The sequence below is a fragment of the Onychostoma macrolepis genome, chromosome 09, assembly GCF_012432095.1.
Source record: "Onychostoma macrolepis isolate SWU-2019 chromosome 09, ASM1243209v1, whole genome shotgun sequence".
In the NCBI taxonomy this organism is placed as follows: Eukaryota; Metazoa; Chordata; class Actinopteri; order Cypriniformes; family Cyprinidae; genus Onychostoma; species Onychostoma macrolepis.
This window is the reverse complement of record NC_081163.1, coordinates 7615124-7640588: the sequence shown is the minus strand read 5'-3', so window position 1 is coordinate 7640588 and position 25465 is coordinate 7615124. Positions and strand designations below refer to the sequence as shown.

At 36.9% G+C, this 25465-nt stretch overlaps 1 protein-coding gene across 1 annotated transcript in view; it reads right to left on the bottom strand.

The window, feature by feature from the left end:
• Nucleotides 1-25148, bottom strand: part of cwc22 (CWC22 spliceosome associated protein homolog) — a 57346-nt gene extending 32198 nt beyond the window's left edge. Inside the window, exons 1-13 of the mRNA XM_058786167.1 lie at nucleotides 24990-25148; nucleotides 15846-15945; nucleotides 11425-11645; nucleotides 10114-10166; nucleotides 9939-10025; nucleotides 9554-9820; nucleotides 6530-6658; nucleotides 5215-5383; nucleotides 5079-5132; nucleotides 4858-4993; nucleotides 4556-4762; nucleotides 1771-1833; nucleotides 995-1099 (exon numbers count right to left, since the gene is read on the bottom strand). Of these exons, the coding sequence (XP_058642150.1) occupies nucleotides 995-1099; nucleotides 1771-1833; nucleotides 4556-4762; nucleotides 4858-4993; nucleotides 5079-5132; nucleotides 5215-5383; nucleotides 6530-6658; nucleotides 9554-9820; nucleotides 9939-10025; nucleotides 10114-10166; nucleotides 11425-11645; nucleotides 15846-15945; nucleotides 24990-25052 (1654 nt within the window). The 5' untranslated portion in view covers nucleotides 25053-25148. The remainder of the gene's footprint in view (nucleotides 1-994; nucleotides 1100-1770; nucleotides 1834-4555; nucleotides 4763-4857; nucleotides 4994-5078; nucleotides 5133-5214; nucleotides 5384-6529; nucleotides 6659-9553; nucleotides 9821-9938; nucleotides 10026-10113; nucleotides 10167-11424; nucleotides 11646-15845; nucleotides 15946-24989) is intronic.
• Between the last annotated feature and the right edge of the window lie 317 nt (nucleotides 25149-25465).

Genomic DNA, 25465 nt, shown 5'->3' with positions numbered 1-25465 from the left:
AAAACAGTACAGTGGCCGATTATATTTTTGGTGCAAAGGAGTCATAAAATGAAATGATCATTTTCTTTGATCTTTTGGAGAAAACAAACAAACATTTAAACTGAAATAGTACACATTTCAAAGTTATAAATGTTTAAATACTTTCACAATACTATAATTTTATAATACTTTAATACATAAAACAATAAATAATTAAAATAAATTACAAACGTATATATAAAAATAACTATTTATTTCAGTGTTGTTACATTAACTAAAAATAAAACTATAAAGCATACAAAATGTTTTACTTGGAATAAAAGTTGACGGAAACAATAAAATATCAAATTAAAAATTAATCTAGCTGCCAAAAAATGAGAAATTAAGTAATAAAATAACTAAAGTTAATAAAAAAGATAAAAACTGACTGACAGAGCAACAATTTGAAGTTAGTCTTGCTGAGCATGTCTACAGGTATATAGCAGGTAAATAAGTAACCATCACCCATTTACGTACTGAGGTTTGTTACCAGCACAGTAACGCAAATATTCAACAAGACCACATGCTTGTGTTGGCTTGCCCAAACATCTGCATTTACATACTTCTTCAGAGTATGTTTCTGGCTTTAAACTACATTAAAACTGTTTTAAGTTTGAGAAACATTGTTACTGGACCTCAGAGGCGAAAAAAAAAAAAAAAGTTATGATCCCTTTAATGCCTAAAACATAATGTGCTACGGTCTGGAACAGGTAGTCTCCTGATAGCCATACTGTTTTATGCAGTTTCTCCTCAGCTCAAGACCCAAGAGACCATATGAGCAGGATTATCTAGGGGAACTAATGCAAAGCATTGTCCCCAAACACTGGCACTTGCATAAGAACTCGAGTAAGGAGGCGGCGAACAAGGAGTATAGCGCCACCAAGCCACATCATAACACGGAATATTAATACAATTGTGCCTATTTTTCTATAAGTATATGGTAGAGTATGTGACACTTGATAAATATTTTAAATACCTTCTCCAGCTGCCTCGTCTTCATCTTCATCATCATCATCACCTTCATCATCTCCACTGCCACCAGCGTCATCACCAGAATCACTGCTTCCTTCGTCAAGAATTTCTGAGGTATGAAAACAAGACAGATCAATTCAATTATAATATATATATATATATATATATATATATAATTCAAAATGACAATTTGCAACTTATTTAAAAATATATATTATTATTATTTAACAATAATAGCCTTGTTCTGCCAATCTAACTGAATGGTTCTGGGCCATAAAAAGTTGTAAAGTGGACCAGACTTCATACTGATAGTCATCACCATGTTTTTATTTTTTATTTATTTTGCTTTTAATATATGTTTATAGTGGAGAGCCCGCAAAAGTTGAGGGACAGATGAACTGCATTATCGTAAAGAACTGTAAAAGTCTCTATCAATTAAAATACACTCTCTCGTCTTTGCCCAGGTTTCCCGTTGGCATCTTAGGTCACAACCATGTTCTGTCACTTTCTCCACTGCTGAACGATTCCATTAGCTTTGCCTCTCAAGCCGTAAATGGAGTAATCATCTCCGCATCAGAGAACAAGCATCTCCAATTGTCGCAATCAAGGGCCACCATTTCAGCTTCCTGTACCATATGGCTGTCTCCAGTCCGTTGTACAATTAGTACACAATTAAAATTCAAATGTGCTAGCAGAGACGGTGCATCAGAGGGCATCTCTTTTAATAGGCAATAATGAGAAGAACGGTGAATGCATACAGCAATAGAGTCATTAACTCACCCCGTTTAATTGCTTTGTACTTCTCCTCGTTCTCCAGGAAGTTGGGATCCAACTTGAAGACATCTGCAAAAGGAATATTGTTGATGTAAAGCAGACATTCGTTTGCAATTACACATTTCACAGCAATTAAGTCAGTGCCAACGAGATGTAATCAGAGGCAATTACCCATAAAGAAGAATTTGCTGTGTATTAGCCGTAATACATAAAAAGAGCTTAATGTGATAATGGCTGTTCATGCTCCCCAAAGGGCCGCTTGTATGGATTTTCAATTAGCGCACTTTGTCTCAGAAGCCTCAGAAAAGATGCTTATCTGCAAACATCAGTACAGACAGTGGCTAAATATGAGAACTGAGAGAGCAAAACCCTCAATTACACACAGGCAGAGCAAGGACTGCAGCCTCTGGTTTGAGAGCACGCATTCCCTTGTGGGTGGCTTTAGAGAGAAGGAAGTCATCCATTATGATGGTATCAAGGTAATTAGCTGCTAAACATGAGAAATTGAGGCCTGGCAGGTTAGGTGAGTGAGGTACTGAATCGTACTCACTCACCACCTTCAGCAGCAATGATGAAAACAGGAACGGTTTTAAACAAAACAGTGGAAATTAGAAACTTAAAGCATGCGTTTCATCATGACTGATACATTTATGAATTAAAACTACACTACCATTTGAAAGTTCGTTGTCAGTAGGATTTTTTTTTTTTTGTTGTTGAAAGAAAATAATACTTTTGGTCCAAAGGGGAACATTAAATTGATCAAAAGTGACAGTAAAGACAACCAAAGAAATCTATTCCAAGTAAATGCTGTTCTTTTGACCTTTCTAATTATTAAAGAATCCTGAAAGAATGTATCACGGTCTCCACAAAAATATTAACAGCACAGCTCTTTTAAATATTAATAAGAAGAAATATTTCTTGAAGGATCATGTGACACGGAAGACTGAAGTCATCACAGGAGTAAATTACATTTTATACATTAAAATACAAAGCATTATTTACAATATAACGTTTTTTTTACTTTATTTCTGATAAAAAAAAAAAAAAAAAGCGCTTTGAGTTTGAGAAAGGCATATCACAAATAAAATGTATTATTATTATTATTATTATAAACGCAACCTTGGTGCAAGAGACTTATTTCAAAATAATGAAAAAACTAGAGGTCGACCGATTCATGGGTTTTGCAGATTAATCGGCACCGATAGTTGATTGCCTCAACTATCGGGTATCAGCAAAAATCCATGCCGATAGTTTTCCGGTTTGCAACCATTGCTGGAGTAGCTGAGAAGGGTCCGCTGGCATTATACAGTACGAGAGCGGCCTCTAGAGGCGGAAATCACTGACAGCACGTGTTGTTTATTTTGACATGTGACACTGCGCGCTGCACAGAGCGGGAAACTCCAGACACGCATTTAAATACAGCCGACAGAAAAGCCTGCCGCGGAACAGAGCGCCGTTCACATAGTTTTCTATTAAATTACATTATATTTGTCCCAAATCGTTGTGAATGTATAATGACTTCACCCTAGGCTATAAATTATGTATTGTGCATTTTTCAGCAAAATGTTTGTCTTTCTGTGGCTCTAATAAAGTCTGTCTGCTTCATATAGAGAGTTGTAATACAGATCGTGCATTCTCTTTCTGCTTGCTCTGTCTTTTTTAAACGCCGAACTTCAAACTCATTTATGCCACATTGTTCATTCTTGAAGCAAACTTATGTCCGTTTGGTGATTTAAATAAATTGTTTTAGACCGCCACTTGATTTGAACGCAAAGCGTCTGGTGTGTGTGTGTGTGTGATACCTCTGAGTTCTCCTAGACGTAGCGCTGCGCTTTTGCCCGGTGTGTGACTAACTTTTTTTTTTTTTTTTGATTAGATAATTATCAAGTGTTAAAAAATAGAAGCAAATAAAGTGTGTGAGTACACATACAATATCCATATGTATGTAATTTTAATGCTATGGCCTTGTGTAGATATTTAAAGATGGCCATCTTTAAGCATGACTGTTGAAATTAAATGGTAATACTTAACAATAAGAGTCCATTCGTAGCATTAATGAAAACTGTAGAAGTATTGTTCCTTGTTAGAGTGTGTTCATTTCAACATTCACTATTAGCTACTAATAGGCTACATTTTTTACATTTTAAAGTTTCTTCTTTTAACATTAGCAAACTATGAAATAACTTTAATGATCAGTATAGTAAATACTATCAATATTTTTATTCATTTACAAAGTGTGGTTCAGTACTGTTGCTGCTTTTTTTTTAAAAATAGTAAAGCACTAGCTCTCTTTCAGTATCCATTTTGAAAACTATGGGCTGATTAATCAGTATCGGCCAGTGTGGTCCAACCTAGCTATCGGTATCGGTAAAATCCACTATCGGTCGACCTCTAGAAAAAACCTTACCGACCAAACTTTTGAATGGTAGTAAGTGAATTCATATTCCTGAAATCTTAAATCAGTAGTTTAATGAAATCTTAAATCAGTAGTTTACTGGAATCTCAAATCAGTGGTTACAGAAAAACTATAGAACTTTCACATAAGTACTTTATTGAAATCTCAAATCGAAAAAAAAGATCATATTTGGCAAAAAAAAAAAAAAGACTACATAAAATCTTAAAACATAAAATCAGTGATTTATTAAATTCTCAGATCTGTACTTACTGAGATCTCAAATCAATTTTTACTGAAATCTAAAATCAGTCACCTGCCCATGCCAATTCATTATATGGAGAAAGGTAAAAGGTTTAAACACTCTGAAATGACATGTTTAAGTGCAGCTGATCTTACTTAAGATGTCCTCTGTGTTGTAATCGTCCTCCAGAGGAAGCATGTGTGTGAACTGGTCCTCTTCCTCCACTAGGTCAAGCCCATCTGGGATAATAGGGTGGTCCTTAAACCCATCCTTCCTGATGGCAAACATCACCTCAATCATGTACTGTACACGCTTATCTATCTCTGATTCATGCAAGATGTTCCTCAGACGTTCAAAGATAGCTGAAAAATATGACAATGTAGACATAAAACATAAGATAAAATCATCCATTCAATAATAACCAAAAACAAAAAAAACAAAACAGTAAGGAATGTACCATTGATGCCTCGGGGTGAGACCTCTGTCAGTTTGAGACCACACTCTTTTAGAAAGCTGATGGCCACTTCCACACTGTCATCAGTGGGTCTTTCTAACAGCAGGGTTAACATCTCCAGACACAGGACTTCATGAGCCTTGAGACAATGAAAATACAATTACACTACAAAATAAACTGTGGTTTATAGACAAAAATCTGTTAAAAGGACCAGAAGGACATACCACATTCTGGTTGATGAGATGAGCCACAAACTTGGATGCTGTGAGACATTGTTGCTGAAAAGACAGAAAGAAAAAAATAGAACATTTAAACTGGTGCTCCGTTTAGAAACCAGTACCCAGCTTCCTAAAGTCTTACTTTATCGTTCCTCCTGTAACCTTTCCGGAAATTGAGGATAAGTCTCTTGAGTATAAGTTCTCCGATCTGAGGAAACTTGGAGTTGATGATGGCCAGCACAGCAGCGTACACATGGGTGAAGATGGGAGAGGCAGCCTGGGCCTGAAGTGTAGACCTTGCCAGAAGACCCCTGGATAGAGAGACGCCAGGATCATTAACAAAGTCAAACATATGAGCTGTCTTATGGTTTTCTATAAAAATTTCCATTTAAAATTTTTTTATTTTTTTTTCTCTCTTTCTATTCATTAAAGATTCTTGAAAAAATGTGTCATTGTTTCCACAAAAATATTTAGCAGCAGAACTGATAGTAAGGAAAGAACTGTTTCTTCAGCAGCAAATCAGCATATTAGAATGATTTCAGAAGGACCATGTGACACTGAAGCCTGGAGTGAGCTTTATTCCACTTTGCTGTCGTAGGAATAACTTACATTTTGAAATGTATTACAATAGATAAGATAATAGATAATTTTAATTTGTAGTAATTTTTCACAGCATTGCAGTTTTACTGCATTTCTGATCAAATAAATGCAGCCTTGGTAAGCATAAGAGAATTCTTTAAAAAAAAAATTATAATAATACGTATATACACACACACACACACGTTAAAACACATCTTAAACGTTTGAAATGTAGTGCATAGTGTAAAATAATCCATTTTGAACCACACAGAGTTGTTTTTATCAATACCATTCAAAACTGAATGAGTTACACATAATATACTAGAAAAGGTAAGTAATAGCATTTTTAGTAGTAATAGTATTTTTATTTGATGTTTATGTGATCTGTATTTAATAAATTATATCCATAACTGAGACTTCTCTTGCTGCATTCGCCATCTTGGATGGATTATTATTATTTTTTTAACAATGCTTTTATAGGATTATGCATTTGGCCAAAAGAAGATATCTGCTTAAAGCTGAATTGAACTTGTTTCATAACTGATGAACTTACACAGTTACTCAACTGAACTGAACCTACACTGCACTGACTGGAGCTCAATAATGACATTACTGTCTTGTTAAAGCTGCTTTACAGCAGAATTCAGATTTGCCTCATACTGAAATTCACATCACTGATTCCATTACTTTTCTGTACAATATTGTGAAGTTACTGTCTTTAATGCGTAAAACGCTATAGAAATAAAGGTAAAGAACAACAAGAACATGGCCACAAAGTCAGCTGTCTGTCACCAAAACAAATTCCTTCTATATGTAAACATACCTGGCAATAAAACTCTTTCTGATTCTGAGTAAAACACAAGAGCTGTGGTCTTTACCTGCCCCTCACAATATTCTCCTGCAGCAGCTCTTGAATAATGTTGGCGATGTTGGAAACGTTTACTTTGTTGATCAGACCATTGATGGACTTCTTCAGGGCTTCCCAGCTCATCCTCTGATACTCCAAACTGTGGAATAAAAAAAGAAAAGAATGGATGAAAAAACAACTACACAAATCTGTTGAAGGAGACACTTTCAGCCTGTTAACACAGCAGTGATCTTGAAACACTCGTCTTTAGCGCCCAGTAATAGACCATTTTAAAGGTCATATTTGGCGCAACCGTAATAGCAGGACAAAAACTTCAACGTCGTCTCCTTCTCAGTTTGTACTTCAGCATGATAGCCTGGGAAATGCTGATGTTAAGGAGTTTTGAAGTCATGCTCGGCTACTTAGAGAACTGCTATTTTTCCCCACCAACTAATTTCCTGCCCTTAGCTCTTGAGACTGATCTCTGATGTATTGTCTCTATCACCTATCTTCCAGTGTCTGGCCTCAAGCACAGGCCAGCGCTCCACTCCTTCTGCTATAGTTATCCCACATCCCTAAGGGACACCTCTATATTTCCTGGCTGGTGACCTCCATTCTGCTGTATGAGGAAATTTAATCGACCCCTTCATTGAATTCATGTGGATGCGTTTCCCACCATCAATAAATCACAATCTATTCTTATCACAATGTCTGAAAATACTTCAAAATCAATATGTATCAAGATGGATCAACAAAGATCACCTTTCTTATCTGATGATTGCTCCCCATTAGAGCTGGGCAATAAATCTAAAAATTATCTTTCAAAATGTTAAAGTTTTATGGCAGTTTTCAATAAATATTTTAGTATTTATATTATTTATGGCTTAAATGGCTGATCATTAAACAATGGTAATTTGAAGACAATTAGATTAGAAGAAATAAAGTCAGATAAAATCCGATACAAATAAAGTCCGATTTTCTAATAAATATGTAGGCATAATCTCCTAAAGACAAAGCCAGAAAACAAAAACAAAGTAACAAACATTTTACCTATTTACACCACTGTTCAAAATATATACGTATTATATGTATAAAGTTGTTTTATTCTAAATAGAAATTTGTAACCCTTGTAGCATTACAAATGTTCTTACTGTCATTTATAATCAATTTATGCATCCTTTCTGAATAAAAGTAATCATTTATTTATAACAATAATCGGTCCCACTTTATATTAAGTGGCCCTAATACCTGTGTACTTACATAGTAACTAGATGTGTACATAGTATGTAACCACAGTGCAAGTACACATTGGTACACAGTATCTACAGCTCTAATGTTTGTGTAACTACACATATGTAACAACCCACTGAATGGTATGTGCAAGTACAAATGTGTAACAGGACTTGACTTGGCACTTTTTGGTAAAGAAAGCATTACATTTTATATTAAGTAAATAATTCCTATGGATTTACCATGCAATTACTCTGATGTTACACAGCAGCGGCCAGTAAGTTAGGCTTTACATATAAATTGTGGTTGGTGTCCAGTATGTTACACTTTATATTAAGTGGACAGTTCCTGAGGAGTTACCATGCAAGTACACTGGTATTACAGTGGTGCACCAACTCTACCAACTCGAGATCCAACTCCTCGCACTTTACACATTCCTAAACCTACCCGTCTCGATGTTTTACAATAGCCTATTAAGTGATACATTGATCATAATCAATTAATCTATCAGGATTGAAAATTAGTCACACAGAAATACAGCAATGTGAACCACTATTTCACAAAAGAAAGAGGACAAATAGGCCTACCCTACTTATTCAGTAGAGTCTGTTTCTGTTTATTTGTAGTCACAGTATACATCACGTTAAGTAAGAATGATCATTTCCATATTTTTCCATCAAAAATACAACCTGAGTAGCAGAGGGAGCTCCTGAACAAAAACCATTATATATTTTTATGACACACACGGAGCTAAAGTCTCGAGACGAGACGACAGATAAAACATGTTACTAAATAAATACACGATTGTTATAGAGAATGAGAAGCTGACGTCTGATTTCTTCAAGCAGTCATATTTACCATGTTTAGTATGGTAATGTTAATGGCTAGCGTGCATAGTCTTTTGCATCGCTTATAAATATTTCTGCCTTGTATGGTGATCATAATCCACATCGGATCAAGTTATTTCAAACACTCGCTGCTGTCTGAAAGTGAGTTTTGAGCTAAAATTATTTTAAAAGTCTTTAATGCTGGTGTTATAGCTGTTAACTTTATGAAATGATCTACAGCCCTGACGCTCTCAAGACGCGGAGAAACTCCGCCTTTGTTCATAACCACTCCTCTAGTCCCAGTTGGCCAGCTTTGGCCCAAGGTTTTCGCCGTTGGCCCTGAGGAGGCACCGACGAGGCACGATCAAGCCCTGGAAGTGACAGTGGAAACGCGACTGGCCCTGGCACGCACTAGCACGCCCGCTTTTGGCCCGACAGCTACGTACACATCTAGTTGCTATGCAAGTACACAGGTATTAGGGCCACTTAATATAAAGTGGAACCCAATAATCTTACTGGCACCAAACTTTTGAACGATAGTGTATTTTTACAAAAATATTTTATTATCATAAATTCTACACCTAGATTATGCACCTTCTGCAGGCCTTTGGCTGTCAATTCAAGTGATTTGAAGTGTTTTAGTGTTTTGAATTGATTCATTGCAATGGACTGTTTGAACTAAATCAAATTTACAAACTCTAGTGGCATTTATATTACTGAAATTCATATTAGAGATGTTTTATTTACAACACCATTAAAATGATCACAAAAATATTGTCAATATTCAATATATTGCCCTGCTTATTAATTCCCTTTTTCTTCTTGTATCCTCCAAATCCAATGATGGATTTTCAAAGTGCAATATTATAAATATACAGCCTAAGGTAAGTAAACTTTATATCAAACAACAACAACACCCTTACACCTTTAACCCTATAAAAATAAATAAAAAATACATAAATATAAAACGTAGGATTGCTTAGCAAAGTGAAACCAACCTGCTCTTGTCAGTGATCTGAGCCTGCATCATTCGCAGTTTGGCCGGTGGGATGTAGGCGCCACCGGTGCGGGTTAGGATGGGGTCCAGCGCTTCCTTCCTCTTCTTCACTGGAGGCTCCTCAGTGGGAGGTTTATCATTTTTGGCTGGGGAGGCTGACCTTCCCCTCCTTCTGTGTTCCCAATCCCTCTCTCTGCTGAAGCGCCGCTCATAACGATCCCGGTCATCATAGCGGTCTCGATCTCGCTCACGCTCCCGCTCCCTGGACCTGATGCGAGGACAACGGAGAACAAAGAAAATATTAGAACTGAAAGGTGCATTATTTTACATCAGGACGAAAAAGGCAACAGCATATTTATTGAGAACATAAACACACATTCCCTCACCTACGACCCTTTCCGTAACGTTCTTGAGGAGAACGAGATCTAGAGCGGGATCTGGAGTGGGATCTTGACTGTGACTTCTTTTCGTCCCTAAAATGGAGACAAATGACACCAGTTTATAGAAAGGTCTGAATTTTACATTGATTTTTTTTTTAATTGAGACTAGTAACAGACTTACCTGTCAGGTGAGGAGCTTCTTTGTCTGTTTTTGCTCTCGTCGTCAGAGGCGCGCTGAAACAAACACAATCACATTAGCAAAGCATAGTAGTTGCACCAATTAGTCCAGCACTGGATGTGTGTCAACTACTTATAGATCACATGACTTTAATAGTACTTACTCTAAACATGGCAACAGTGTGACAGTAATAGTAAACTGCAATGGCATATCTGATTCACACACTAATATTTTATTGGATGGCAGTGTTTCAGGTTTATATAAACTAGGAATTTTAAATTGTGGGAATTAATAAATTATTAAATTAAACTTAATTAAACTGATTGAGTAGTTGGTATTTACCTTTAAATAAGTAAATAACTTCAGTCAAATTATTTTTAATAGATGCAGCTATGTTTCGTACCAATGTGTTTAATTTACTGTTAATTACTCAATGCATAATATGTATTCTAGTATATAAAAATACAAATTAAACAAATATATACAAAAAGCCATTTAATTCCATCCTTTCTTCATTTAAACTTCACATGCTCCACATGAATCTACAGTAGTGTAATTTTAGCATTATTATAGCATTTATATTTTGAATGAGTTTGTGTGTGTGTGTATTATATACCTATCTATTTTCCTATTTTTAAACAAGAGATTTAAATAATCAAATAATAAATAGGATTGTATATTATAAAGAAAAATAACAAGGAAACATTTTACTCAATAATATGTATTTTTAAAAATACATTTTACACAAAAATAAGAATAAACTTATAAATATAATTAATTTTTATTTACAGCAGACAACCATGTGACTGGTCACATGAGTAGCGGGTTCCCGGGTTTGTAGGTTCACAGAACTTGCTTCTCCACTGTGAATAAATCGCCATCCGAGTCCATGAGTTTTAATCACTGAGGTGCCATGTAAATTTATTTTTATGTCCACATGAGAAACAATTACTGTCCGAACAGGGATTTCGTTTTAGTAATTTTAGTCCAACAATTCAAACATAATTCAGTTAGCTGCTTGTAAGCTTATCATCTAATATTTATATTTTTTTAGCTTTAACTAAAGAAAAAACAACTAGTTTATAGTTTTTGTTTTAGTTAATAACAACAACCCTGTTGTACAGACAGTGTTTTTGGCAGCCACTCACATGGTTTATTTATGCTAATATTGATTAATTGCTTAACCAATTAAATTATAAATTATCAATCACTGTTAAATTATAAATACCCATAAAATAACCAGCACATCCCAAATCTACAATTTGAACTATCCCCCCTTTAACATTCTAAAAATGCTGTATGATTGAAACTCACCTTGATGTGTGTGACACTGCTCTTTATCCTGTGCATAACACCGTCATCACTGTCGTCTTCACTGCTGTCACTGTCTGAGCCGCTGGACCCTTGATTGTGCCGGGCCCTGGATGATGCTCTTGCCACAGGGCTGCCCACTCGTGGACTCCCATCTCTGGAGCCAGCATCCTCAGGTTGAGCTGAACCCTCGGGTCTACCTGCTTCAGGGTTACGCTGGCCATCTGAAAAAAACATTAAGACTTGATTTTCAGACAGTTGCCATTATTCAAAACCATAGTGATGAACAAACAAAGATGTTGAGAGAAAACATGAAGCATGATAAAGAGAAGAACACAATTCTTGGCCACAAACACTTTTAGAGGACTGTCAGTACTAGCAGTCAAAAAAGAAAAAACAAACAAAAGTTAGCTTAAGTTAAATCGCTTCTGGGAGAATGATTCAGTGCAGGATTCTTGCAAACCTGAAGTGACATTCACAACAACAGAAGCCAAAGCTCAATAACTGGGTGTTGAATCAGTGCCGGGGAGCATAAAAGCCCATGAAATAATCATGAAGAGCAGATCGTTCTGCCAAGCTTGCGACTGGGCCTGCGACTCAACACCTGCTGTTTTCCTGTGGATCCTTTTGTCACTTCAAACACAACCATCAAATAAAGAGAACAAAAACACTCAAGCCTTTATCAATGCATTTTCACTCTTTCTTCAAAGGCATTTACTATAATGACTTATCACAATACGCACACAACAGCGCAGCGCTTTAAAAATGCATGAAAGGATGACTCTTGTTAAATGATCTTGAAATACATAATGGCTGTAGTCGCAGTGTGAAGTGGCTCCAAGACAGCTGGTATCATTTCCAGATATGGAGCTCAATCTCGGTGGCAGCTTCACTCTTAATGTCGAGCTTCAACAGTGATCCTGACATTTTAGAAAAACTTTGAGGAACAAACACATCCAGGGCTTAAAATTAACACTTGCCACACACCAAATAAGACTAAAAAATTGGCTTTGGCAAGCAACTTAAACTATTTAGCAGGTATCGCGACATGGTATGCAAGTAAAAATCTAAGAATGAAGGTAAGTGATGTGAATGAATCAAATCAAAGACTACAAACTTCCATATCTCTTATAAAGCTTTTGAATATTTTAAAAAGTCTTGAGATTTTTTCTCTGTCTCATGGTGCCACATAAGTGGAATATTCCTTGATATATATGAATATGAATTTCAATAAAACAAAATATAATCATTATTATTAATAATATAATGTTACATTATAATGCTACAACTGTGTATAAATATGGTTGGAAACAAAACATTTAAATTGTAATACCAGAAACAAATACGTTAATGAAAGAATAAATAAATAAAGTAAAATAAAAAATTAAATAAACCACTCAAAACTTTATGGTCAGACATATTTTTGTATGTATCTGAAAGAAGCCTCTTATGCTAACCAAGACTGCATTTATTTGATCAATTGACCTTATGCACGGTTACTTCCTAGTTGTAGATAAGCCAGCTCAGTCATTTCCGGTCAAGTGTACTATGCCGTAAGAAGAGCGTCCTTCACTCGGTTTCTCTACATAATCCATTCACATTTAGGAGAAAAGTTTTGTTTGTCTAAGATGACCAAACTTCCACATATTCCGTTTCAGGAATAACAAAATGCGAATGTTAAACTTACGCGAGGGAATCTGTTAAATCATGCCGCGAGTCATTGCTATGATTGACAGCGGCAACGGAATGAATCACCTGACGAGCCGATGTCAAAATAAAGCTGTGCATTAAGTGATTCAGACTAAATTCAGACTAACCAAACTACAGGTCTGTGTTGGATAAAACTTAAACGAAGTAGCCTAGTTATTCCAATTAAATCTAAACATTTCAAAATACTGAATGCATTATTTATTTGTTATACCAACTTATTTAATTTGTATTTGACTGTAAATTTGTGACTTCCTGCACTTGCTAAAGCCTACTTTATACTTCAGTGCGACAAAGTACTAAATTTGTTATATTTATTTTATAATAAATCAAAAGACGTGAAAAACTAAGTTGAAATGGCAGCTGCAGCCAATAAGTGATCATATACTGCCATCTCTTGGTTATAACGTTAATTCATAATCTTAAAAAGTCTATTTTTCGCCGAGACCCGTTTTTAGCATATTTCTTCATGAATGAAAACTGAACCTTTAATAATGGGAATTTTACCACACAGAAATGAGAAACCATAAATGGCTTAAAATTTTATAAGATTTTAAAAATGTGTTCATGGCTTTGAAGGTAAGATATTAATTAATCGAGAATACCATTATGTAGTTTAAGAGATTAACCTAACTGCCTAAACAGTTATGATAGTGTTTATTTGTCAGGATTTAAATGCACAGTTATACTGACGTGGGTACTTTCCTGGACTCTGCATATAAAATTATATGTTCTTTAATAACATGAAACTGTTAATTCCACAATCATTATTCACAATGTTGCAATTATTTTGTTTCTCAGTTTCTGATAAGAATGAGGCAGGAGATGTTTCTGTGAGAGTCTCTACCTATATATAGCACATATAAAATGAGCTTCACCGGAAGATTACGAGCTGGCTTATCTTTATCCGGAAGTTCTAAATAGCGCTCTGTGCATATGGTCAATTATACAGCAAAAACACTAGGATCATTGCAGCATCATTGCTCCAGTCAGAAATCTAATATGTTGATTTGATGCTTAAACGTTTACTTAATTATTATTATTAATGTCAAAATCCATTGTGCAGCTTATTTTTTCTTTTCTTATTTCTCTCTTTTTGTTTGTAGATATTGTTAAAGCTTCTTTGATGAATAGAAAGTTCAAAAGAATAGCATTTCTTTGAATTTGTAACAAATGCATTTACAGACATGATTTTTGACATATCACATTCACAACATACTTTATATGTACGGTTGAAATATGCGAGATGCTGTGACCTGAAAAACTGCTTTTCTACTAAACCCCCACCCCAAAAACCCCTGAAAATTCATGAAATCATGAAAATTAGACCCATGTGTGGTCAACTATCCTTGTGCAGGTGTCAGGAGACGAAAAGAGACTTGTGTTGTTTTCACTTGGTCAGACTTCGGATTTGCAACAGCTCAGCAGAAGGGATGATTGAAAGCATTTTATGGATAATAACACCAACTATGAGAGCTACTGAAGTGAAACTGTTGGTGATGAGCTCTAGAGACCAGGGAGCAATAGATCAGATAAACAGGCATGAGCAGCAAGGTTATACGTGTCCGCAGCGCTACACTGAGGCCGGATGCAGATGAGCCCTGAGATACTGACCTCTATGGGAAAACACTGATTACTGACTTGACTTTGCCTTACAAGTTTGATTTAGGAGCCAACCGAATGACATACTAGTAATATTAAAGGAAGACTTGCATCTAAGACTGTCATGATTATATTTTCTTTCGATTCACTGTTTTATTCACACTACACATGGAAAAATACAACTATTTCCTTTGAGACTTAAAAAACTGAAAAACTACTGACTGAAAACCTATCTATAATATTAAAGGTATTTCACGTCAAATGAAACGTGCTAGCTACACAAACTGTGTGTTCACCCACAACAGGTGAGTCTACAGTGAAGCAATGCTGTCATTGTGTTCGTCCTTGTGCTGACTTAGGAAATGTTGGAACTAGGTCTCAGCTGTGAGGAAACAAGCAGGCTTATGTGCCAGTTTAGTGCTGAGGAAACCGTTTTCTGGTCATCGGATGTACGGTTTGTTCTACCCGGAGCTGAATTATTTTTAACCATAATATTCAGAGGATATAGGGTCAGTGGCATTATGATTTAAAGGTACAGTTCACCCAAAAAGTAACATTTTTCATCATTTACTCACTTATATATTTCCAAACCCTGTTTTTTTTTTTTTTTTTTAACAAACAATTATTTATTGATTATTAAATTGGATATTGTGGAAATTGTATTTGGAAAATGACAATGAAAATCATTATAAAAAAAAATAAATAAAAAACAAACAAAAAAAAAACACTTACTCCTGCATTGTTGTAATTGTTCACTAAAATGATTAAAAATAGTTTTCAATGCAGTTAAATGTTTTCATTTATTAAAATGAATCTGGAATACAATATAATAAAATAAAATATTAGATTAAAACAAATAAAATTAAATAAGTTTAAATACTAAAATTACTAAAGGTAAAACGAAAAAAAACAAAAAAAAACAAAAAAACAATTAACAATTAATTAATTACAAAAAAAGAAAATAGTCAATACACAAAGTCAGTGGGGTCAAAAACAACACTTGACACCAATGACTGTCATTAAAAATGTTCTTCAAAATATCTTGTGATCCACAACATTATAAAATTGCGTAAATTATCATTTTGGGGTGAACTTTCCCTCAAGGACACACTTACCAACAACCCTCCTGCGGTTATCACCATCACTGTCTCCATCCTCAGATGAACTTGTGCTGGCCTTTCTCTCACGCTGCTCCGTTTCTCCTGGGCTGGGAGGCTGGAAGGCAGAGAGAGGACACAGAGTAAGAACACACTAGTGCTGTAACAAAGTACAAGTACAGTAGGTCTAAGTGTACTCTCACTGTACACTGTTCTCTCGAGTGTGCGCTGTGAGAACAGTGTGCTAGAAAAAACGCCAAGGAAAGCAAAGGCAAAGGAATGGACTTTTAAAATGGAAAAAGGAACAAGATTGCACCGCAGACGGCAGCCTCAGTGTCTTGCTCTCCAGTTTTTGTTAGTTTTTCCTGTTTTTTGTTTGTCTAACACGATCAGTTTTACCAGGGGTGAACTGCTAAACATTCGCAGAACACACCACACGTTCTTTTACCGAATTTCGTTTATTCAGACGTTTTGCTGAACGTTGTAGTTGGTGGAGCAGCGGCGCTGATCAAACGCTTCAGGACGCGCAGACGTGGGAAGCGAGCCGGCGCACTCGTGAAGCTCAGACAGCGCGGATTCAGAACGGCATTGCCTAGCATCCATCTCGCGAATCTCCGCTCTCTACCCAACAAAACGGACGAACTCCTTCTGCTCTCCCGGATAAATAAGGATTTTTCACACTTTGGCTGCTCTGTGTTTCACGGAAACCTGGCTGAATGACACCATTCTGGACAGCGCGTTAAATCTGCCAGGCTTTCAGCTGTTCAGAGCGGATCGCGATGCAGAATCAACGGGGAAATCGCGCGGCAGAGGGACATGTTTCTAAATCAACGAAAGGTGGCGTACAGACATTACAGTGTTAAAGAAGATGTGCTGTCCAGATCTAGAAGTGCTTTTAATCAATTTTAAGCCTTTCTATTCGACGCGGGAGTTTTGCTCGTTCATTCTCGTAAGTGTTGACATTCATCCGCAAGCGCACGTGAGCTCAGCTTTACAGAAATTTGCTGATAAAATCTCTCCCGTGAACTGCCAAAATAAAGGCAGCATGATATATGTCCCACCAGAGACAGTAATATATTGGATCACTGTTACACAGCAATAAAAGATGCATAACACTCTGTCCCACGCGCAGCTTTGGGACTCTCTGACCACTGTTTGGTTCATCTTATACCAACTTACAGGCAAAAACTTAAATCTGCTAAACCTGCAGTAAAGACTGTAAAGAAAGAGATCGGACCAACGAAACAGAGAATAGCCCGTTTCGACCTCACTGATTGGAGTGTTTTTGAAGCTGCCACCAACGATCTGGACGAGCTCACAGAGACTGTAACATCCTATATTAGTTTCTGTGAGGATATCTTTGTTAGGCCAAAGAGGACTACAGTTTTACTGTAGATTTGAAACTCCCAGTCTAAGACCCTACATCCACCCTAAACATCTCTCCACAAAACCATTAACTCCTCCAGCAACCCCCCTCTCCCAATCTTCAATTCCTTGTATGTGCAAACATACTTGGCAATAAAGCTCTTTCTGATTCTGAAATAAATCCCAAAAACTGTGGGCCACTGTACCGCCCTGTTTATACAACCGGCTCAGGTGATTAGACAACAAGTGAAAAAGATGCGTTTACATCTTGTTATTAACATGCGTGTTAAATATGTCTACTGTGACCACCTGTAATATGATTTTGAGTCAAAGGCCTCCTGTGACTACCTCGGAATGTGGGTTGTAACTCAATTTACACTTCTATTTAAGAAGAAAATCGACAATTATTGCAAAAAAGATTATTCTGGTGATAAAGCTGAAATAAATTAAAACAAATAGTAGATGAAAACCTTAAACTCAAATCAGAAATCAGAAATACTGCCTTAAAGGTCCCATGGCATGAAAATTTCACTTTATGAGTTTTTTTTTAACATTAATATGAGTTCCCCTAGCCTGCCTATGGTCCCCCAGTGGCTAGAAATGGCGATAGGTGTAAACCAAGCCCTGGGTATCCTGCTTCTCCTTTGAGAAAATGAAAGCTCAGATGGCCCAATCTGGAATCTTCCCTTTATGTATATCACAATATTTTAAACTAACCATTCGGAGACGTCCTGCTGTAGCTGCTGAGTTGCAACTTCTTCATCCGGTGCTTCTCCATCCGGATCAGATTCTGGGTCAAACTGAAAAGCTTGAATGACTGCGTGTCTATGAGCCATTGCGATACATCCACTGTCAACATTAACGCATGGTAGCGCAAGCTGGTTAAAGCTACACACCCACCCTCCACCTTGCCCCGCCTCTCTACTCCTCATTAGCATTTAAAGCTACAGACACAGGAATGGCACGTCCTAAGGAAAGCTCATTGTGGGACTGGCTCATAGTGGCTGAAATTCTGCACCAAGGCTGAATTTCGGGAAACAGACTTCAGATACAGTATTAGGGACCACTTAGGCCTATATAAAAGCATCCAAAAAGCAGCATGTCATGGGACCTTTAACTAAAGTAGTTATTTTTTTAGTACATATTCAGAAGAAATGGGGGCAGAGGCCTTATGACTTAAAAAGGCATAATTTACCCCAAAAATAAACCAAAAATATTAGATAAAAAAAGAGAAAAATGTGGAAACCAAACAGTTTCTGGTCTCCACTGACATTCATAGTACGGAAATGTCAGTTTTCATTCCACCCCCCCTCCCCTCAAAATAAAAGCAATTCATACAGAATTGGAACAACATGAGGCTGAATAAATGATGATAGAATGTAATTTTTTTGGGTGAATTATCCCTTTAATATAATGCATAAACAAGTCCTTTGTTATAAAATAACCAATGCAAAATGACAGTTTATACTGCATTTTTAAAAGCTGACCGCATTGCAATCATTTTCAAAAAAGTCATTTGTGTGGAAATATTACGAAACCCATAAATGGATATTGCCAGAGATGCTTAAGACACAAAACACCTCAGACAGTAATACAGTATTCTGCAGTAGGGAAGTAAACTTCAATTACAAGCGGCGCTGGGAAACGATCAGACAGCAGAGGAGCTATCAGTGAACTAACATCTGGAGCTGCAGTAACAGCCTGATTCTCTCCCAGCAGCAGTAAAGCATCACTCTCTAAATTCGATTTCACTGAATATGCCACTCACAGCTGCCACTGCCACCGTTTCAATCAAAATTCAATTTGCTGTTTCAGCAGGACGGGCAGGAAGCAGATGCGTGTTTTCTGGGGTGTTGGTAATGCGAAACTCTCCGTACTGTTTCTGCATTGGCCGCAGACGGATGCGGGAAACTCAAAGAATAGCTATGAGCTTGCTTTCCTCTGTATATAAAAAGAGTCTCGCTCTCGACATCCTATCTGTCCCCACTGAGCCTAATCCCAGGCCGTACGCTGTGGGCGACTCAAGTGATTTCTGCAAGCTTATGGGAAACTGGTCTTTCAAACATGGATCTGCCATTCAGCAGGTAGGCTGGTATTTCAGAGTTACACACACACTGAGAATGCTGCTGAGCGCTTGAGGAATAAATCATTCAGAAACACAGTGCCTGGTCGACGACAAAAAAACGATAATACGTGAGAGGGAAGCGAGAGCCATATCAGCACTTTATATAGCCTAAACCTGAAAGACCTAGAATGGAGTTTCTTTCAGTTTCAACAAAGAGAGTGACATAACTTTAGAGCAGCACTTTATTTAAAAAAACAAAAATACAGCAAATAATGAATAGCTGGATCATGGGTAATACCAGGGGTGTCCAATCCTGCTCCTGGAGGGCCACCTTCCTGCAGAGCTTAGTTCCAGCAAACCTGCATGAAAGGTGTGTTTAACTGGGGCTGGAAGTAAACTCTGCTAGAACGAGCCCATCCATTGGGGAAAATAAAACATTTCATAGGGTCCTATTAATGATTCCAATAAATTATTCAATTGTTGAGGTTTTATGAATTCAGTTACATAGACATGTTTTTTTTTTTTTTTACAATTAAAATTTAAAATCAAACCATTAAAATGGAACCTAGAAAAATTAAAACTGAGGGGAAAAAATAAAATAAAATAATAATAAAATTTGTGAAAAAATAAAACAGATTTCATAAGGTCCAGGAGTGGGACTGGGCACTACTGGTTTATATCATGTTGGCTGGGAATACCTGTAACATGTAACAATGCAACAATGAAGCAAAATAATGTGAGAAAACAGAGATGAACATATCCCAAACAAGTCAAGAAAAGCACAAACTTCTTGTAACACGAGTTCAGTTTCACCAAATTTGTTACATTATATTCAATTTACTGTTTTGAGTCATTTTAGTGTCATTTATATACATAATGATGGTTTACAGTCTTTATGCAGTTCCTTTTTTTTTTTTTTTGAAAGAAATTAGTACTTTTCTTCAGCGAGGACACATTAAAGGTGCAGTAGGAGATCTTGGAAAATGCTGACTTTAGCCTGATAGCACTGAAAGTGCACATTCCACCCTCCCTACAGTCGCCGTCCAAAGCCACACCCCCTGAACGTATACGCTCATTACTACATCAGCAGATTTCCCCTGCTCAAGGAGTAGGGAGCAAAGAACACTATGTAGGGAGCATGTCAATCGGAACACAGTTCATGCACGTAGCTCTCTTCTAACGAGCTGGTTATCTGATTCAGGTGTGTGTTAACTAAGCAAGACATGCAAAATATGCAGAGCGAAGGGAACGAGGACTGGAATTGAACTGCTGGGCTACATCATGTGTCATTCACTGGTGAGAAAACTTTATAGTACAGTCAGTAAAAGTACTACAATACCAGGAAGGAAGATCAGGTTGTTGATGTTTGTCAGCCATTCTCGCTCTGTCTGCAATAGTGTACGTGAACGCGCTGATGACGTATCCTGTCTGCACGAACAGGGTGTGCAGAGGTATGCAAATACATGAGTTGACAGGCAGGTAGGAAAGACAATTAAAACGCTTGGCCTGAGCATTTTGATTGGACAAACATTTCTTGGTCCTACGCCTTCCACAGAATATACAGGTGCTGGTCATATAATTAGAATATCATCAAAAAGTTCATTTATTTCACTAATTCCATTCAAAAAGTGAAACTTGTATATTATATTCATTCATTACACACAGACTGATATATTTCAAATGTTTATTTCTTTTAATTTTGATGATTATAACTAGTGCTGGGTGGTATGACCAAAAATGTATATCACGGTATTTTTCAAAATTATACCGGTTTCACGGTATATGACGGTATTTATTTTTTTCATGCATGATCGGGTGTTAACCACATTTTCTACTGATTGAGAGAGGAAAAACTGCAGTAGATTGACTTAGAATGCCCTATTTTACTGTCATGATGAGCGAATATTGTAGAAAAATTCCACACTAAATAGTGACTAAACACGACCCATTAATACATGTTAACCAGGAGTCATTCTCATTTATAATCGCGACATCGTCTGATAAAATCAACATGCATCTAACGTTATACTAAAGAGCGGCTATGCGGTGGTTTTGGCTATATTACTTTTTTGTCTCATGCAGCGCACTGCCTGCGTCTGAGTAAACAAAAAAAAAAAGTGCATAATATTAACAGACGAACTATGCTCATATTTATAATTCCAAACAGTCGCGGTACGGCCAAATGAATGCGGTGCTTCTCTGCCGCTCGCTGCACAGAACAGACGCAGAGAGACGTGACGCTGCGCTGGGAGTCAGATCTCGCGCTCGCGGGGTAGCACTGGCGACATCTTCCAACTGAACCATAGCTAAGGTTTATCCAAAACATTCGCTAGGTTTGTCAGTTTGTATATTCTATGGAAAAAAAGCCGCCAAAAGGGTCTGAAAGTTGCTAAATATAGTGCTAAAGTCACGCTCGTGTGTGTGAGACGCGGGAGCTGGTGGCAGCGCGTGGATATTGTGGATGAGTTCTTCTGTGTCATCATCACGTTCTACTAGTTCTACAGCTTCAGAACACGCTTAGTAACACATACAGCTGTGTTCTTGCCACAATGCAATAGTGAAAAGAGACCCCTTTCAAACAGTGTGTCGCGTTCCGAACGTTATTTAAATAACACCGGTATTGCGGTATTTTAAAAATTCATATCATAAGAAAAATAAACACCGGTATTCGGTATGAACCGGTATACCGCCCAGCACTAATTATAACTGACAACTAAGGAAAATCCCAAATTCAGTATCTCAGAAAATTAGAATATTACTTAAGACCAATACAAAGAAAGGATTTTTAGAAATCTTGGCCAACTGAAAAGTATGAAAATAAAGTATGAGCATGTACAGCACTCAATACTTAGTTGGGGCTCCTTTTGCCTGAATTACTGCAGCAATGCGGCGTGGCATGGAGTCGATCAGTCTGTGGCACTGCTCAGGTGTTATGAGAGCCCAGGTTGCTCTGATAGTGGCCTTCAGCTCTTCTGCATTGTTGGGTCTGGCATATCGCATCTTCCTCTTCACAATACCCCATAGATTTTCTATGGGGTTAAGGTCAGGCGAGTTTGCTGGCCAATTAAGAACAGGGATACCATGGTCCTTAAACCAGATACTGGTTGCTTTGGCACTGTGTGCAGGTGCCAAGTCCTGTTGAAAAATAAAATCTGCATCTCCATAAAGTTGGTCAGCAGCAGGAAGCATGAAGTGCTCTAAAACTTCCTGGTATACGGCTGCGTTGACCTTGGACCTCAGAAAACACAGTGAACCAACACCAGCAGATGACATGGCAGCCCAAATCATCACTGACTGTGGAAACTTCACACTGGACTTCAAGCAACATGGATTCTGTGCCTCTCCACTCTTCCTTCAGACTCTGGGACCTTGATTTCCAAATGAAATGTAAAATTTACTTTGATCTGAAAAGAGGACTTTGGACCACTGAGCAACAGTCCAGTTCTTTTTCTCCACAGCCCAGGTAAGATGCTTCTGACGTTGTCTCTGGTTCAGAAGTGGCTTGGTAGCCCTTTTCCTGAAGATGTCTGAGCTCGGTGACTCTTGATGCACTGACTCCAGCTTCAGTTCACTCCTTGTGAAGCTCTCCCAAGTGTTTGAATCGGCTTTGCTTGACAGTATTCTCAAGCTTGCGGTCATCCCTGTTGCTTGTGCACCTTTTCCTACCCAAATTCTTCCTTCCAGTGAACTTTGCATTTAATATGCTTTGATACAGCACTCTGTAAACAGCCACACCTTTCAGTAATGACCCTCTGTGACTTACCCTCTTTGTGGAGGGTGTCAATGTTCGTCTTCTGGATCATTGCCAAGTCAGCAGTCTTCTCCATTATTGTGGTTTCAAAGAACAAGAGATACCCAGAATTTATACTGTAGGGATGGTCATTAATTGAAACTCAAATGTAAATATTAAAATTTTCTGAGATACTGAATTTGGAATTTTCCTTAGTTGTCAGTTATAATCATCAAAATTAAAAGAAATAAACATTTGAAATATATCAGTCTGTGTGCAATGAATGAATATAATATACAAGTTTCACGTTTTGAATGGAATTAGCGAAATAAACCAACTTTTTGATGATATTCTAATTATGACCAGCACCTGTATAAATACAGATAAATACACTTAGACCACTTAATTTAATGATTGCTATTGGGATGTGAGGAGACTTTCAACCAGCATAACAAAAAATGTTTCTGAAGACAATCACCTATTGCACCTTTAAATTGATCAAAACTGACGCAAGACATTTAAACCCTCACAAAATATATCTTTCAAATAAATGTTTTTATTTTCCCCTATCAAACTTTTTTTTATATATAGTCATCACTTTTGATCAATTTAAAGCATCCTTGCTAAATATACTTCTTAAATTCTATAATTTCTTTTCCAAATAATAATAATAAAAAAAATTATATATATATAAATTCCAAGCTTTTGAATGGTATAGTTTATGATGTTAAAAAAGTACTCAACCATTCTGTCATACTGATAATAATAAATGTTTCTTAAACAGCAAATCAGCATATTATTATTTTTATCAAGAAAACCTGAACAATATGTATCATGCTTTCCACTAACATATTAAGCAGCGCAACTACAACATTAATGATAATGAGAAATATTTCTTGATCAGCATTAGAATGATTTCCGAAGGATCATGTGAATCTGAAAATTCAGCTTTGCAACCATTGGGCTAAATTGCATTTTAAAATACATTCAAAAATAAACATTTTATTTTAAATTGTAAACATTTTTCACAATATTACTGTTCTTATTGTATTCAATAAATGTAGCCACGGTGAGCATCAGAGATTTTTTCAAAAACATTTAAAATTCCTCCCAAACCCAAACTTTTGAACTGTAGTGTTCTAAACTGTAACATAAGATGTTCACATTCTGCACACCTAGCTTGATGTATCTGATAGCCTTGCAAGAATAATGTGTTGTACATACAAGCCAAATCAAAACAATGAAATGCTTTAATATAAGTTAGGGTGTTCGGTAGTTTGTTAATCGCACACTGACAATTCAGTTTGTCAGTTATTATTCACAGACAAACAGTGAGTTTTCAAGTCAAAAGGCTTTAAAATTACATGAAATCTCAAATAAGTAAATGGAACACTGCACGGAGAAGTTGCCAGGAAAACAGAAAGACGTATGATATGGTATAAATGGTTCTTCTCAAAGTGCAATATAATTTTCATTATGTAAACAATAATTGGCCACAAGAAGAGACCAATAATTTCAACAAAACCTTCTATTATGGTATATGCTTGTAATCTGAATGTTTTCAAAGGGGGCTTCCACTTTATATGAAACAATTAGACCTACTTAATAAATAACCAGGCTATATGAGGCCTAACAAGACAGAAAACGTTTAAATGAATTTGTTTTTGTGACTTGATCACGTTGTTACTGCTTAAAACCTTGTCCCTTTGATAACCTGTCTAGGAAACATAATTTCACTTTAGAGAGAATCAAGGGACCCATAAAAGACTGCTGTACTTGTATGAAACAATATGAGTGTTTATTATTGGTTTCTGTCAGTGTTTATATCAATATTGCACACAGCTAATCTCACACACACACTAAAGCAGCGCCATCTGCTCCATGTGTACAGGCCCACCCCCGTAAAACCCAAACTAACACAAACACGACACAATTTAAACTGCCCCGCCGTGGAAAACATGCATATTCGTGTTTTACCGCGGGTAGAATGATGATGTCCTACCTCATCTCTGGATGTAGGACTCATATTCAATGCCGTTTCGGACTCGTTTGACTCGGCCGCCATCTTTCCTGCCGTCTTCCGGAAATGACGCTACGGATGCCCGCGAGGCTCCAAAGTGGAGCGCAACGCGTTTTTCCTCAGCAGTCACACTGCATTACTGAACATATGCTGGATGATTACCACTAATGGAAAAAACAACAACTTTGCGCCAGGAAACAGATGTCTTGATATTACTTTACATTATATTCGTGTCTTGAGGCTAATGTCCACGCCAAGGCAAAGTAAGTGAAATTTAATGATTAATGTTAAGAAAAATACTTTTTTCGTTTCCTGGAATCACAGGTGTAAGTTCTTCAATAAGTGGCACTGTTTACTAGGCTACTTCATCAGTCTTAATTAAGTTATCACATATCTTAGAATATAGATCTAATCATAGCTTAGCCTGTGATTTAGGGTGTGTTGTGTTAATCACAGCT